The 15,771-nt window shown below is 39.3% G+C and overlaps 2 protein-coding genes across 3 annotated transcripts; one reads left to right on the plus strand and one right to left on the minus strand.

Moving 5' to 3' along the window:
* Positions 1-205: 205 nt before the first annotated feature.
* Positions 206-961, plus strand: LOC103848768. The gene has a single exon (XM_033278419.1). It carries the CDS (start codon positions 206-208, stop codon positions 959-961), a length of 756 nt encoding a protein of 251 aa, XP_033134310.1.
* A 12,155-nt stretch (positions 962-13,116) lies between these two features.
* On the minus strand, positions 13,117-14,308 carry LOC103848766. Of its 2 annotated transcripts, none has more exons than XM_018655943.2 (3): positions 14,030-14,308; positions 13,636-13,868; positions 13,117-13,553 (listed from the first exon to the last, which is right to left on the minus strand). In XM_018655943.2, exons 1-3 carry the CDS (start codon positions 14,058-14,060, stop codon positions 13,536-13,538), a joined length of 282 nt encoding a protein of 93 aa, XP_018511459.1. In that variant the 5' UTR covers positions 14,061-14,308; the 3' UTR covers positions 13,117-13,535. The 2 variants fall into 2 exon arrangements, with proteins under 2 accessions (XP_018511459.1, XP_009123845.1); XM_009125597.3 differs by having other exon boundaries at positions 13,632-13,868.
* Positions 14,309-15,771: the final 1,463 nt, after the last annotated feature.

Here is a 15,771-nt window from a genome sequence, read left to right on the forward strand (position 1 = left end):
CAACTCGGGAAGGGACCGAGAATCCTCAAATTCATGACCTGAAAGAGAGCGATTCTGAGCCGGAACCCGGGAAAGAAGCATCTAAGAGATTCGACGCCATGCACTCCATGGTAGAACGCTTACCAGGAGTAGCTCCCCAATCCAGAGAAGCAACCCGGATTCTTACGCCGATACCCCCTTCGTGGAAAATATCGCCTTAGTCGAGATGCCTAGAAAGTTCTCCTTCCCCAGCATCAAGATGTATGACGGCACCGGCGACCCCGATGATCACATCACGCAGTACAAGCAAATGATGCTGGCGTTTGCACTCCCTAAGGAATCCCGTGAGGCCACGATGTGCAAAGGGTTCAGTTCCAGTCTGATTGGACCTGTCCTGCAATGGTACATCAATCTCCTTAACAGGTCCATATCCTCCTTCGCGGGCCAGGGCGACAAATTCGTGGAGCAATTCGCGAGCAGTAGGAGCCTGGAGAAGACTTCAGATGACCTCTACGAGATCCTCCAGCATCGGGTGGAACCCCTGCGAGACTACATAGCCCACTTCAACCAGGAGAAAGTGGCGGTCCCAGAATGCAGTATCCCTACTGCGATCTCCGCCTTCAAGAGAGGTTTACTTCGAGATGGAGGGCTATACAAAGAGCTGACCATGTATCCATGCAAGACCATGGAAGATGTGCTGTCCCGACCCTGGGCGCAAGTAAAGTGGGAGGAAGATGTTGCCAGCCGTGCCAAGGCTCAGCCAAAGCAGGACCAAAGGTCAGACCGATCAGATCGAGGAGACCAGGACGAAAGATCCTCCCAAAAAGGATCCAAGAACTCTGGTAGTAGAAACAGGGGCAGGTTCCAGTATCGGCCTCAGGAGAAGGAAAAAGGGATGTCGGTATCTACCTGGCACGATATCTCCCATCTCTCAATATCAACATCAGAGCTAGTCAGCACACTGAGACAGATGGGCCAATAGGTTAAGTGGCCTCCAAAGATGAAAGCACCAGACTCGTTCCGGAATCCAAAACTTTAGTGCGACTTCCATCGCGATCATCACCATAAAACCGAAGATTGCATCGCCCTGAAGATAGAGGTCAACGAACTACTCCAGAAGGGGCATCTCCGAGAATTCCTCTCAGAGAAAGCCAAGGCCCACCTCAGCAAAGAGACAGCAGGGAAATCCAAAGGAGCTGCACCAGCCTCACCATATCGCCAGGATCAGGCAATCCATGTCATATCCGGAGGTTCAGAAGTAAGCGGAGTGAGCCACACAGCCGCAAAGAAAAGCACCTGTAACGGTAAGCATGGTCTGGAAACGATCCAACCAAAGCGCCTACTTTTAGGCATCGATGAGATAAGCTACACAGCTAAAGAGCAAGAGAACATCTTAGCTCCGCACCATGATGCCCTAGTTATCTCTCTCACCGTAGCAAACTGCTTGGTGAAAAGAATACTACTAGCACCTGTAACGGTAAGCATGGTCTGGAAACGATCCAACCAAAGCGCCTACTTTTAGGCATCGATGAGATAAGCTACACAGCAAAAGAGCAAGAGAACATCCTAGCTCCGCACCATGATGCCCCAGTTATCTCTCTCACCGTAGCAAACTGCTTGGTGAAAAGAATACTACTAGAAAATGGCAGCTCCAGTAACATTATCTTCCATATGGCGTAGGGCTGGAGGAAAACACTCTAACACGCAAGGTAACCCCACTCATCAGCTTCAGTGGTGAAGTCAAGCAAACAGCCGGAGAGGTTATCCTCCCTGTATACGCTGAAGGGGTCAACATTTCTACCAAATTCCTGGTCGTAGATGGTAAATTCCCTACACCCTGGGGCATCAGAATAATTAAGGGAGATCAGGAGAACTCTCGATCCTGCTACCGGACCACCTTGAAGGGGAAGACCAAGGTCTTATAGCAATTACAGAAAAGACCTCGGACCCCGCGGACTCAGGGACCAAAGGTCAAAGATACAAGAAATTGGAGATCGTTCCAGAGAAGCCGGACTCTGGATCATTCTATAAATCCGAGGAATCCTCGGAGAACCTATGTCGACCGCTCCGCATGGTCTCCTCCGAAGCCCTTCAAAGTTGCTTCTGCTCGCAAGACCTGGTCCTCACATGACCCTCGTCCCCCACCTCACATAGACAAGATCGCCAAACCTTATCAGGTATCAGCCAGTGGTCTCACGGATAAGCAAATGCGGCATGAGTACTCCAAGGAGACTTCCTCAGAAAATACATCAGACGGGCTGGAGCAAAGGGCACCTCGCAGAAACAGGCTGGAGAAACTTAGCCAGGTAGGAGACCTCTGAGCCTGGTCGCTCCAGTGGATGAATGCGACTACACATTTCATGGAGATGCTTAAAACCTTCATCAGCAGGAAACGATGGTCCCCAAGCACTAAAGACCGGGGCATGAAACAAGTCTCAACCACGATACCTAGACCCACAAAAGAAGCAGAGCTTTGCAGAAGAAGGAGGAACCCTCCAACAAGGAGGCTCGTCCCAAAAGCAAGTCAAAACCTGCGGAACACCTAGCAACAACAGGTAAAACATGGCTTAACCACCAGGGTACCTCGCAAGCTGATATCTTGTGCAGTCTCCGGACCATGATTTCTATCAATTATCTTATCTATTATTTAAGCATTATGTTTTTCTACTCCTATGTACGCTAAAACGTCTCCGGACAAAGCTTATATAATATAATAGTTCCGACTATAAAAAGAGTAGTAGGAATGCCATAATACTTAAAGGGGCAAATGAGCTGAATCAGGTCCAAGAGAACTTCGATCCTGGCCAACCCTTAATGATAAGTGTTATGACCACGAAAAAACAAAACGGGTGTTGGGGAAAAATATTCCATGAAGAGATTACTCCAGGTTCCGTCTTCTAGGTCCCTGCCCTCAGGTCCGGGTCCCTGCCTCTGGGTCCCGGGTCCATGTCCCCGAGTCTGGGACCTTCCTCCGTCTTCCAGGCCAAGTAATTTCTCCTGCTTTAAGATAAATGGAAATCTTCCATTTATCAGGTAACCTGCTTGGGCAAGAAGGGTTCACACTAAATCTAAGAGAAAGATGAAGTATTCCAATACATAAGACCTCCCTTAAGAAAATAGAAATATTCTATTATCTAAGGATATAATGAATATTTCCAAATCCTAAGAAGGGAGGCACGACCTCTTCTATAAATATAGATTTCTAAACCTAAAGAAAGGGACACGGGGAGAGACGTCCATAACCAGAGCTCACTAATTCTACAGCCACCAAGGCAAGATTCTACACATAGAAGACCTACTTCTCGGACAAGCCTAGGAGAGGCTGATCCCAGCGGTTACTATCGACCAGGGGAAGATATATGCTCTCGGCAGCACGTCTACAACTCTACTGACTGGCTGAGGCCACAATCTCCTGCTCATCAGCAAGGTCCATCCATGCTCACTGAAGCACATCGACCCTCCATGCTCACTGCAGCATATCGACAGGTTTACCATCTGTTTGGGCTATGTGCCCCCTAGAACGGATGACTCCAATAACCTACAGAGCTACGTGCTACCTAGGCCACGTGTGTAATAACCCTCACGAGCCAGTTAATTTTTGGTCGAGAAAAACTCCGCTCGACCAATTTGGAGTTAGTCGATCAGATTTAAAAATAAAGTCGACCCGGTGAATTAATACCTCGACGGGACTGTCTTGTGGTCGAAAGGCCTCTCATTGATAGTTCTGGTAGAGTGTTAATAATGTTGGTCGAATTTTATTTAAGCTAGGCAAGCTTAGTTGAAAGCAAGACGAGATTCGAAGGATGAGAAATTTTAGTCGAAAACTGTCCGAAATTGTCGTTAAGTTTCTTAACTAAATTCCGACCAGTCTAATACCTTCACCAGCTATTCTTCTTGCTTTCTCAGTAAATCAGTCACATGAGCTGCACCTACCTGCTTGCTTGCTTCACTAAAGTCACATGAAAGTCACAAGTTGGTTGCTTGTTTAATAAAAACAAAATAATCTTTCTTCAAAGGAGGGAAAGGACAGCAACTTGCTTTAGTTTAAGTAAACCCTCACCTGAAGCAACTTCTTATGTTATAAAACACCATCTTCTCTCCTCTGGACGTTCATAACCTCCAAGAAAAACCAGAGAATAATTCAGAGAGAAAGAGAAAAGAAGGGAGAAAAATTTGTGAGAAAAACTAGTTGAAAAATTCAGAAAAAAAATTCAGAGAAGAGAATTGAGCATGGACAAACCTTTCTCACCATCCTGTGACTTTATCCAGTGTGTTCTGGTGTGGTTAAGAGCTGAAGGTTTGGTGTCCAAGAGTTTAGAATTACCCATATTCTTCAGCCTTTGATTTTGATCGGTAAGATGGTTGTGGATCAGTTTCTGTGAGAAGTTTTGTTGGGTTGCCTACACTGGAGATAAATTCTGAATAAATCCAACCATGGATTCTTGTGGTGCTGATCAGGTTAATTCGTTGTTAGCTTGGAGAGAGACAACCCGTCAAGTTTAATTAGTTGAGTAAAACCGGTAAGCTTCAGCTTCTTGATTCAGCCATGTTTTGATGAGAACCAATTGCTGTATGTTGGTTAACCTGTCAGGATCAGTTGTCTAAGGTCTTGTTCTCTTCAGTCTTGGTTGGTTTATGATTTAATCAGTCTCATAGAACCAGTAGACGAACTGATAAGAATTATGGGAATTAAACCGAACTGATTTGATCTTGTTTAGAACTGAATTGAGCTGAGTATGTTCTGATCTGATCTGAGCCGAGCTGTCTATGGTCTGAAATTGTCTTGAACTGATGTCGTCTGAGTATAACCGAGTTAAGCTGTTGGGAACTTCGGGTTAGTCGTTTATGTACACATTGTGGCTTCTCGGTTTGGTTTCAGTTACGAGTGATCGGTTGTGCATGTTCTTGTTTGATTGTTGCACGGCTGGTCGAGTCAACTTATACTTAGACCAGATCGGGGGTGTCACAAAGGTGGTATCAGCGCATGGTTATACGATGCTAGAATGGGACTTGTTTCAAATGTTTTTCGAGTCAAAATAAGTCGCAAGGATAACTAGGATATGCTGGCTGGTTCCTTCATCTTAGGATAGATAGTCATGGGTAGTTACCTTACTGTTATCTTTCATACGAGATGCATCAAGACAAGCTCGACGGAGTGGAGTGTACTTACCAATTTTGATCCTGTCAAGATCGAGATTCCTACAGTCATGATTGAGCTTTCTACCGTCATGATTCGGTTTGTTATCGTCATGTTTTGGTTCAATCCGGTCAAGCTTCAATCCATTATCATCATGCTCGGGTGAGCTAACGACGTGCTCGGGTTTGCTACCATCATGCTCGGAGTTGGTATCATCATGCTTTCCTGCGGTTCCTACAATTTTTAGTGTTGATATCGATATTCAAAGATATATGAGACAGAGTTGACACATCAATTACATCTTCGGCCCGTGTTTTATTGAAGTCAAAGTTGACGTTGTTGGTGATGATCCGGTTCAGAATATCCGACTTCATATGACTTATTCTTTCGGCTGCTCATTTCAATCCAGCTTATGCCCAAACGTACCAGAACAAGAGAAGTACAAGCCTGATTGATTCAGTACTTGTTTCAAGCTTAACGTTGGTGGCGGAGATAGTTCAGCAGTAGTACAAGACGATGGACGCACCAGCACCATTCCGTTGCAACAAGACATCTTGAAATTTGTGAACAAGATAAAGAAGTTGGGACAACACCGACAAGTACTAAACCATTCGATGTAGATTTTGTATAGAGGAAGATTTCGAATGCAACACTAGGAGCAGAACAACTAACATGGCCCATTGTTCACAAGATTGCAAGAAGGATATGGAACCATACATCATCAAGAATGATACAGTAAGTTGGTGATTAAGCGTCAAGCATCATTTGGGAAATGTTAGTCCAAGTTAGGCGGATTTCTTTCAAGAGTTCAAGATGGAGTGTTTTCTACCCAAAACATGGGACCGATATGGAGTTCGCACAGTGAGATGTTTCCGCCAAGATTTCGAAGTCAAGTTAATCTGATTCATCCATTATGGTTTGGAGGATGAGCTAAAGATCATGAAGATGTACTATTGTGACTTAGCCATTAATCTCAGAGTAACCCAAACTATAAAGCTTAAGAGCTATGAGGAGTTGGTGGAGGATCACATGAATTCTATAGAAGCCGTTTTTACTGAAGAAGTTTACCAAGTCATGCAGATTATTTAACTATCAACCTATTCAGATAGAAGGTCAGTTTCAAGTAATGAATCAAGAAAGTCGATGGAGATAATTTTTGTTGGACGTTTCATCAGATCAAGACCGAGGACCCTGAGTTGTTTTGGTTTTGGCTAGCAAGGCGAGTAAGGTGATGATTTTTCAAGTATATAAAATCCTCGATCGCTTACGTCATTCGCGCTTCGGTGGTGCCAGTAATGAGTACCGAGGTTATCCTACCATGGCCCATGAAGTTACCCGATCTTTTTACCTATACCTAGGGTACCGCTTGTTAAACTTGTTCGCTTTCCTTACCATTAGTTACTAACTAAGTGTGTGGCTATTTGGGTAGAGCCTACACTTTATAGTTGCCTGGACCGTCAAAACCTCTGAAAAGGTCCAATCACAGGTTTGCTTCTTATCCCATTGCGTGTTGTGTGCATTTTAAAAATTTATGAATGATTAAATAAATAAGTAAAGGAGTGATCAAGGTGTCGTATGAGACCTTGCCTATGGACGGAATTTTTCGCCCATATTGTGTTTGATGCGGGAACAACACATAGATGTAGTTCTCGGGTAGTGTCATTGTTTTAGGAAGGATTCACTTTAGTGAATTCAGGTACACTGTTCTTATTCGTGGAAGTACTGGCTGCCATTTATAGTTATGGTATGCCTTCGTATCCCATCCCCATTCCTTAGTACTTCCATTAGAGCGGTTTGTTTTTATCTAGAGTGAGATTGGCTATCTAGTTACCGAGCTCAATTAGAATATTAAGGAAAGAAGTCTTTTGAAGAGGACCAGTTATTGTTGGCCTACAATGGTATACTACTAAGTGTTCGAGTATCACTCAAATCAGTCTGGCGTTTTGAAGAACTTTTGGGAAAAAGGTGAAGAACTGTACTCTAGTAACTTGATCGTTTAAAAAGTAGAAGACAGTCTGATAATCAGGGAAGATGAAGACGTGTTTAAGGCATTGAAAGGATGGTCGACATCTAAAAAAGTAACATGTTCAGTATTCTTGTTGAACATGAATTCACTGCAATAGCCTAGGGATTTCACCAAGTGGTTCTTGTCGAGTTCTAGTAGTAGTTAGAAGATTATGAAGAGCATTTCAGATAGATCAGAAGTGTAAAGAATACTGTAAGTGAAATCATTCTTGGAATGGGTGAGTGTGTTTATTTGAGAGTAGCACCCCTGGTCTGAATCATGTTGGTGTGATTGATCGTGCATGTTCTTGTTTGATTGTTGCACGGTTAATCAAGTTAACATTGACCAGACTGGAGATGTTACATTCACGTATGGCACATCACCTCACGTTCCAAATTTCATGTTGCTGTTATGGGGGAAAGTCAGATAGAAAAAGTTGAGAAGTGATAGTCTACAGATACAAGATTGTTAGAAAAAGTATGCAGACCGCAGTTGACAAGATTTGTGCAGAGTAAAGAATTTGGTTATCTTGAAAGTGGCTGCTCAGAAAAGAAAGGATCGGTTGGGGGAATCAAGGGATCGACCATGACTTGTTTTGATATGGGAAGATTAAGATAAGAGCTAATATCCAGAACTCCTTTCAGAGACTGTTCAGTAAAGAGTGTACAGTTACGTTTTCAAAATTCGGGGACGAATTTTTTTGAGGGGGGAAGAATGTAATAACTCTCACGAGCAGATATAATTTTGGTCGAGAAAATTCTTTAAGATCAGTTTGAAGATTGATCGATCAGAATTTAAATAAAAATCGACACGGTGAATTAATCTCGACGGGGCTGTCATTTGGTCGAAAAACCATCTCTTGATGGTTCTGGTCGAGTGTTAATTATTATTGTCGATTTTTATTCATGCTGGGCGAGTTTATTCAGAGCAGGACGAGATTCGAGTGATGAAAAATATTTAGTCGAAACAGTCCGAAAAATATCGACAAAACTCTTAAAATTATTTCTGAACAGTCACATGCTTTGCACCTTCTAGCCTACTTGCTTCCTCAGTAATTAGGTCACATGACCTGCACCTACTTGCTTGCCTGCTTGCTCATGAATTCAGTCACATGATTGTCACCAGCTGCTTGCAGCTTTCTTCTTGGGAGGGAAAGGACAGCAGCTTGCTGTTGGAACTGCTGAAGCTGCTCTCCACATGTCCTTTATCAGCCTTGCTTTGTGCTGAGTGAAACCCTCACCTGAAGCAACTTCTTATGTTATAAAACACCATCTTCTCTCCTCTGGACGTTCATAACCTGCAAGAAAAACCAGAGAAAAATTCAGAGAGAAAGAAGAGAGAAACATTTGTGAGAAAAACTAGTTGAAAAATTCAGAAAAAAATTCAGAGAAGAGAATTGAGCATGGACAAACCTTTCTCACCATCCTGTGACTTTATCCAGTGTGTTCTGGTGTGGTTAAGGGCTGAAGGTTTGGTGTCCAAGAGTTTAGAATCACCCATGTTCTTCAGCCTTTGATTTTGATCGGTAAGATGGTTGTGGATCAGTGTCTGTGAGAAGTTTTGTTGGTTTGCCTACACTGGAGATAAATTCTGAATAAATCCAGCCATGGATTCTTGTGGTGGTGATCAGGTTAATTCGTGGTTAGTTTGAAGAGAGACAACCAGTCAAGTTTAATTAGTTGAGTAAAACCGGTAAGCTTCAGCTTCTTGATTCAACCATGTTTTGATGAGAACCAATTGCTGTATGTTGGTTAACCTGCTACGATCAGTTGTCTAAGGTCTTGTTCTCTTCAGTCTTGGTTGGTTTATAATTTAATCAGTCTAATAGAACCAGTAGACGAACTGATAAGAATTATGGGAATTAAACCGAACTGATTTGATCTTGTTTAGAACTGAATTAAGCTGAGTATGTTCTGATCTGATCTGAGCCGAGCTGTCTATGGTCTGAAATTGTCTTGAACTGATGTCGTCTGAGTATAACCGAGTTAAACTGTTGGGAACTGATATGAACCGAGTTAAATTGTTAAAGCTTGAACCGAGCTGAACATGGTATCAATCTGTCTTGAACCGAACTGATATGAGAGAACTGAACTGAATTGTTATGACCTGAGTTGAGTTTCTTCTTGAACCAGACTAGTGAACCTTATGTTCCAACTGTTATGTTTTGAATTCAGATGGCCAAGGAGAGTATTCGGATCAGCCGGATCCTTGTGATGGTTCTGAACCGAGAGTGATCCAGAAGTGAAGTGTGATTAGCTTGAGCTCGAGTCTAGTCTTCCTTAGCCAATCTCATGGATTTAAAAGTGAGTCTAGATAGATGATGAATGAATTATGAATGAGTATGCATGATTGCATATTGAATATGGTTGATTAATTAAGAATTAATCATGAATTAATTAAGGGATAATCATTGATTAATTATGGATTAATCTATTCTATTAAAACAGCAGCATGACCAATTGATAAAATGTTGTGTCCAATTTAAAAATATAACTGCAATGAATTGATTAAATAGAGTATATTTTTATTTGTCGTGATATGTTAATAACTGCAACGATCCATGTTTTTGTAACTGCATTGAACTGATTAAATATAATTATTATCTGTAGTGATATAACTGCATGGAACCATATTTTTATAACGGCATCAAACTGAATAACTGCATAGACTATTTGTATACTTCGTAAGTTGGAGTATCTTTACAGTTATATCATTGACATATCTTTTTATAATGATATGTTAATTGTTTCTCATAACTCGGTTAAAAAGTATAAAACGTAATTATTAAATTATACACTTTATATTTGTTAAGAAATACAAACGAAAACACTTATAGTAGTTTTACTTTTTATTTTCACCCCTAATACTACGAAAGAGAATATATATACTATTTCCGTTCCCAAAAGATCCATGTTTTAGTATTTTCATATTTTTTAATAAAACATATTAAAACGTGCATAGTTTTTTATAATTTTATAATTTTTCTATTTTTAAACCAATAAGATTTTTAAAAATACAATTAATGTTTTTCAATTTCTCATTATTAGTTGACAAAAATTGCATTGAAAATATAGAATATGTATCTTTTTGAAACATTTTTTTATTTAGAATATAGATCTTTTAGGAACAAGGAAAGTACTATTTTCACCGATTATTACATCATAATATCTAACTATAATAAACTTTGATATATTTTTCAAAAATCATTATCACACTACAGTACACATAACTTATATTTCAATCCAAAAAATTGAGACTTATTCAATCAGACATTAATTTAATCAAATTTGAAATATTCGACACAAACATTAAGTTTATCGATTAACAAAACACGTGATGTTAAAATACAGTTTAACGAGGTTTAGTGAATTTTTAATTGAAATAAATATTCATATAAACTCATTTAGTACAATAGGTTTTAAATAGGTTGTTCAATTAATTTTTTTATTAAATATGATCTTACTTCAAGTTAGTGAAGACCATATTAACCATATATATGGTTGAAAACTTTAGAAATAAATTTTGAAAATAATTTCTGAAATGTGTATGGCGCAAGTATATAGTTATGCAACTTTACATATTTAATATATTTACTAAAACATATTAAATTAAATTAATATTAAACATAAATATGATTAAAAACTCAAATAGAAAATATTAAGTTTTTCAAAAAAAATTAAAACAAAAAATATACCCATCCTTTCAAAGAGCGGGTTAGAATCTATTAATTATGTTAAAACTGTTTTTTGCTTTTTGATTTTTACACGAGTCTAACAATAATGATATATAAAATAAATACTATTAAATTAAGAACATGACCTATTCATAGGTGTGGTCTAACTATTTTAATAAAATTATAAAAAAAAAATATTAATTATTTAAAAAATATTATACAAAGAAAAACACAGATATAACTAAAAACACAAATATAAAAACTAAAATTCTTAAAAAATATAAAACAAAAATATACCCGCCCTTTTAAGGGCGGGTCAGAATCTAGTTATAGATTAATTAAGAAGTAATTATGGTTGATTGATTAAGTATTATCTCTTGATCTATATTTATATATGAAGTATTTATCTAGTTTAAATACTTAAGAATTAATAAGAATAATTCTTTGAGGTTATCCCGAGCCTTGGTACTTGTTCTCAAGTACTAATCTATAAGTATTCTATTAATAAGTGTGAATCATGTGAAGTCTTATTGTATACTCACTTTCCCGAAAGTTCCGCATTTCCGTGAATTGGTCCTGCGATATGGATCAAGGTCATGAAGACACGATGATGGGGTCGCACCCTGGAGGCCGTGTAACTGCATGCAGCGTTGGATGTTCTCTATCTTGGAATATCTGATGGAGATGATGGTTGTATTTATTCCCCGTTAGGCTCGGTTAGCATGGTGGTTTTCCGGGATTTAGCATATATATATATATATATATATATATATATATATATATATATATATATTAAGAGTATGAGTGATTGGCGGGTATCGTGGAGGGGATGTTTAAGATAGATCCACATGGATGGATTGAGAGGCCTTATAATTATATTAATTATGGAATATAATTCCACTGCATTCAAATGGTGTCGCTTGTTCGGGATACTATTGATATGTGTTTGGGTGTGGGATTAGACTCACTGAGTAAACTAGTTACTCATGACTCATTTGATATGCAGGTAACCAGTAGGTGGGAGACCTTTACTCTAGGACGGGAAGGAACGGCATTACCAGCGGTAATTTTATTATCCTTGCAGTCGTTTTGATATACTTTATGTATAAGGTTTGTTGACCGAAAACTTCGAGGTTAATCTATAAGATTTTGTAAGATTCTTTTAAATGAATAAGTATATAGTGTATAAAGAATGTTTTCAAAGTACGGGTTCCAAATGATATTAGTCCTTGTCCGGACGAACCAATTATTGGGTATTACTCTTAAGGTTGTAAAGCCTCGGGTTGTACCTAATAGGATATGTGTACTTAGGCGGTTTGCCTAAGGTACTTGGATTTATTTCGGGAACTTCGGGTTAGTCGTTTATGTACACATTGTGGCTTCTCGGTTTGGTTTCAGTTACGAGTGATCGGCTGTGCATGTTCTTGTTTGATTGTTGCACGGCTGGTCGAGTCAACTTATGCTTAGACCAGATCGGGGGTGTCACACGCTGTGTTCCACGCTTCCCAGAACTTAATTAACCGAAACCGTAGATCCGAGTATCTTTGGATGTAGGGGCTTTGCTGATTGATTTCCTCATTCTGTCATTGTTTTCTCTGAAAATTTGGTTTGACTGAATAGGGTGAAGAGGAGAAGCGAGGAAGAATGGAGATATATAAGTGTGGAGCTGATGGGAGGGGAAAAGATTCATGTCGTTTGGGTTATGATAAATACATTAACTTTATGAGACTTAGATGTGGAGGCAAAGGAGAATCACGGTGGTTTGCTCCGTCGCTTTGGAAGAAGACGAAGAGGAGAGGCCTGAGTCAATTTTGTGTTGGATAAATGAGCGAATGACATGGAAAATTAAAGACATTTGGTTGTCTGATTTAATATGTCGACATGGACACCCTGAATGCTCTAGCTCCATTCCTTTTATATATTGGGATAAGTAGGCATGCGCATTTCAGCTATCGCTTCGGTTCTGGTATTTCAGATTTCGGGTATGTCGTGTAGAGGGTTAGAGGATCCATTTACTACTTGACTTATTTTCAGAAATAATCAGCTAAATTTGCAAGAAAAATAATTTACAGAATTAATTTGGTTTAAAATTTCATATAAGTGATATATTTAAGTTGAAATACTAATTTGATCTGAATTAATTTGGTTTAAAATTTCATATAAGTGATATATTTCATAAATAAATTTTGATAATCAATCTTTCATATAATACTAGGATCGGCCCACCCTACGGACGGGATATACTCAATTCGTGATATAGGTTATTACTTTCTTGTATGATTTTGTGGTTTGTGTTTTAAGTTTGTATTTGCAAGAGATGTGTATGATAATGATTTTTGCTTTTTAGAAAGTTTATGTGAGGAAGAATTATATGTGATGAAATATATTTTGCTTGTTTACAATAGTTGTTTCTGTTGTCCAAAAAATAACTTCCGACCCCTAAAGTGTTTCTTGTAGTTTAGGCTTCTGGAGACTAGTATCTTCGCTTTCACTTTCGTAACCAAAACAGTATGCGTCTTCATTTAGTAGCGGTGCTGGCCAATCGGGGCATTGTGCTAGGTTCGACGCAGCGGGAGTCACTAAAATGACACCGTAATGTCTCTGATCTAAAGTACGTAGAGTTTCGAAGAAGTCCCTGTGATCTCTGACTTTATCTGAGACTACGATCAAATTTGCTGGATCAGGATAGTCCACAGGAGAGTCCATCGACCATAAAAGAATGTCATGAAACATTCTATCATTTATCGAGAGTTTATCTCCTGGAAAATATATAGTAATGGAACTGAGATACATATATGATGTAAAAAAGAAAAGGGTGTTTGAATGGAAGAACTCACCTACAGGAATGAAGTAGAGTCTGGATTCCGTAGGCAGACGACACTCACCGTTCCTCCAATCCACTTTCCCCTCATCAAAATAAGCCCAGATTGTCATCGTACCTACACGACAGATGTCAGTAAGGGCTTCATCCATACACTTATGGATCACATCAGGAGTCAAATCCTTAGGGAATGGGCAATCATCAAGGTTCCAGAAGACGCCTGTCTTAGCCCCTTTGACGGTTGTGATAGGCGCTGCGCGGATTCAAAAAACGGACACGAATTAAACAGATCGATTAGATCCGGCTGGTTAACTATGACAGATCGTAAAGCAAAAAATAAAGAAAACCTATGACAGATCGATCAGATGATATCTAAACAAACAATATAGGGTAAGAGATGGAGAGAGGTCTTACTGGAGAAATCTTCGATCTTGAATTCACCCATGGTTACGAATTGGAGACTTTGTCGCTAAATTAGGGTTAGATTGGGCGTGTCTACGGATGCAAGCGAGAAAGAGAGACCGTCTTTGTGGGTTTTTACGAAGCCAGATCTACCATCGCATGTTCTTAGCCGTTTGATGTCAAACAAAGTATTAAGGTTGTGACATGTTTTTAACCGTCCGATCTGTGCACTTTCGGTCTAATATTCAATTGTTAAATACACGATAATTTGAATACCTGTTTTGTTTTTCGTTTTCTATTTTCTTTTTTACAACATATGAATAATTAGTCATCCCGATCCTCAAAATCAAACCGGAGATTGAATCGACATAAAACATAGCTGTAGGAGAACTATTCGCACCACGTGAAAGCTTTTCCACCATAGAATATCTTCTTTATATATTAATATTTGTTATTTTAAAAATTTATAATTATTACAGGTTTGGTTACCGACAAAGCAACTTCTAAAAATGCACTAACAAAACAGAAACACAAACGTACAAATGATCAAACATTTTAATAACTTTCTGGTATCACATAACCATATATGTTTTCGAGCTCGATGTATCTGAATTGAATAATACAAAATGTTTTTTAACCATCACTTTTGTAAATATTTTCTTTTATTCTCTTATTCACCCTAAAAACTATAGTTTCAATTCACATGATCTGGTTAAAACTTCAATCAATGCATTGTAAACCAAACCATATTTCACTATGACTGCATTGTAAATCTCTTCAACATCTTTGAGATTTTCTCACTTACTCTAAATATTCTTCTTTGTCAAAAAACCCTGAAATAAGTAAGAAGAGGCTAGGGGTAAGTGATAAATTTTTAGAGGTAAGTTAGTTTCATTTCTGAGGTTAATTGATATTACGTATATACGCACACCAATTAACCTAATATGCTCACTACCACAATTGAATGATATTGTAACGATCCGGTTTTGTGAACCGAAGCTGGTTTAAGCTTTCTTTAATTATTTGAGATTAAACCAAACATTTCCCCAAACCAAGTCTTATATATATGATCGTACATATCCTCTTCCCTAATTGAAAAGCCCTAGCCGTAAGAAACCATCTCCATTTTCACGATCTCTCACTCTTTGGTTGCAGCCATGTAAGAGGAGCTCTGCCATTGTTGACGCATCACCACCATATCTCTTCTCTGTTGTTAATGGCTTACCATCTCTATGATTCAATCTCCACCGAAGAACACAGATGTAATCACCATATTGGAGCTAGTTGGCTACGTTACGAGACTGTAGGAGATGGATTACATCCCTCCACAAGGCCCGCCAAATAACAGGTCCTAGCCCAATAAGCTTAGCTAGTCTAGTCGGCTCAGCGGCTAAAGGTGCTGACTCGGCTCCAGAGTACTTTTAGCCGATCAGTTAAGCCGATCGATGATACTCGGCTTGGAGGGAACAGTGCCAAGGCCTGCATACTCGGCCTTTGGCGACGAGGCCCAAAAGACAGGGCGATTAGGGCATCACCGGCAAGGGCACTATAAGAAGGGAGGAACATACAACGACAAAGGGACTTTTGGACAAACTACACACTAAGCGGCTAGATTTAGGGTTTCCCATTGATCACTCAGATCTTGTTGTTTAGACCTCTAATCTTGTCTCCTTATTCTCCCGACAATCTTGTAATCCCTTGTCTAATTCTAATAAAAACGTCTTTAGTCACCCCATCTTGAAGTTCATCTTTCC

The sequence above is a fragment of the Brassica rapa genome, chromosome A09 (genome assembly GCF_000309985.2).
Source record: "Brassica rapa cultivar Chiifu-401-42 chromosome A09, CAAS_Brap_v3.01, whole genome shotgun sequence".
NCBI lineage: Eukaryota > Viridiplantae > Streptophyta > Magnoliopsida > Brassicales > Brassicaceae > Brassica > Brassica rapa.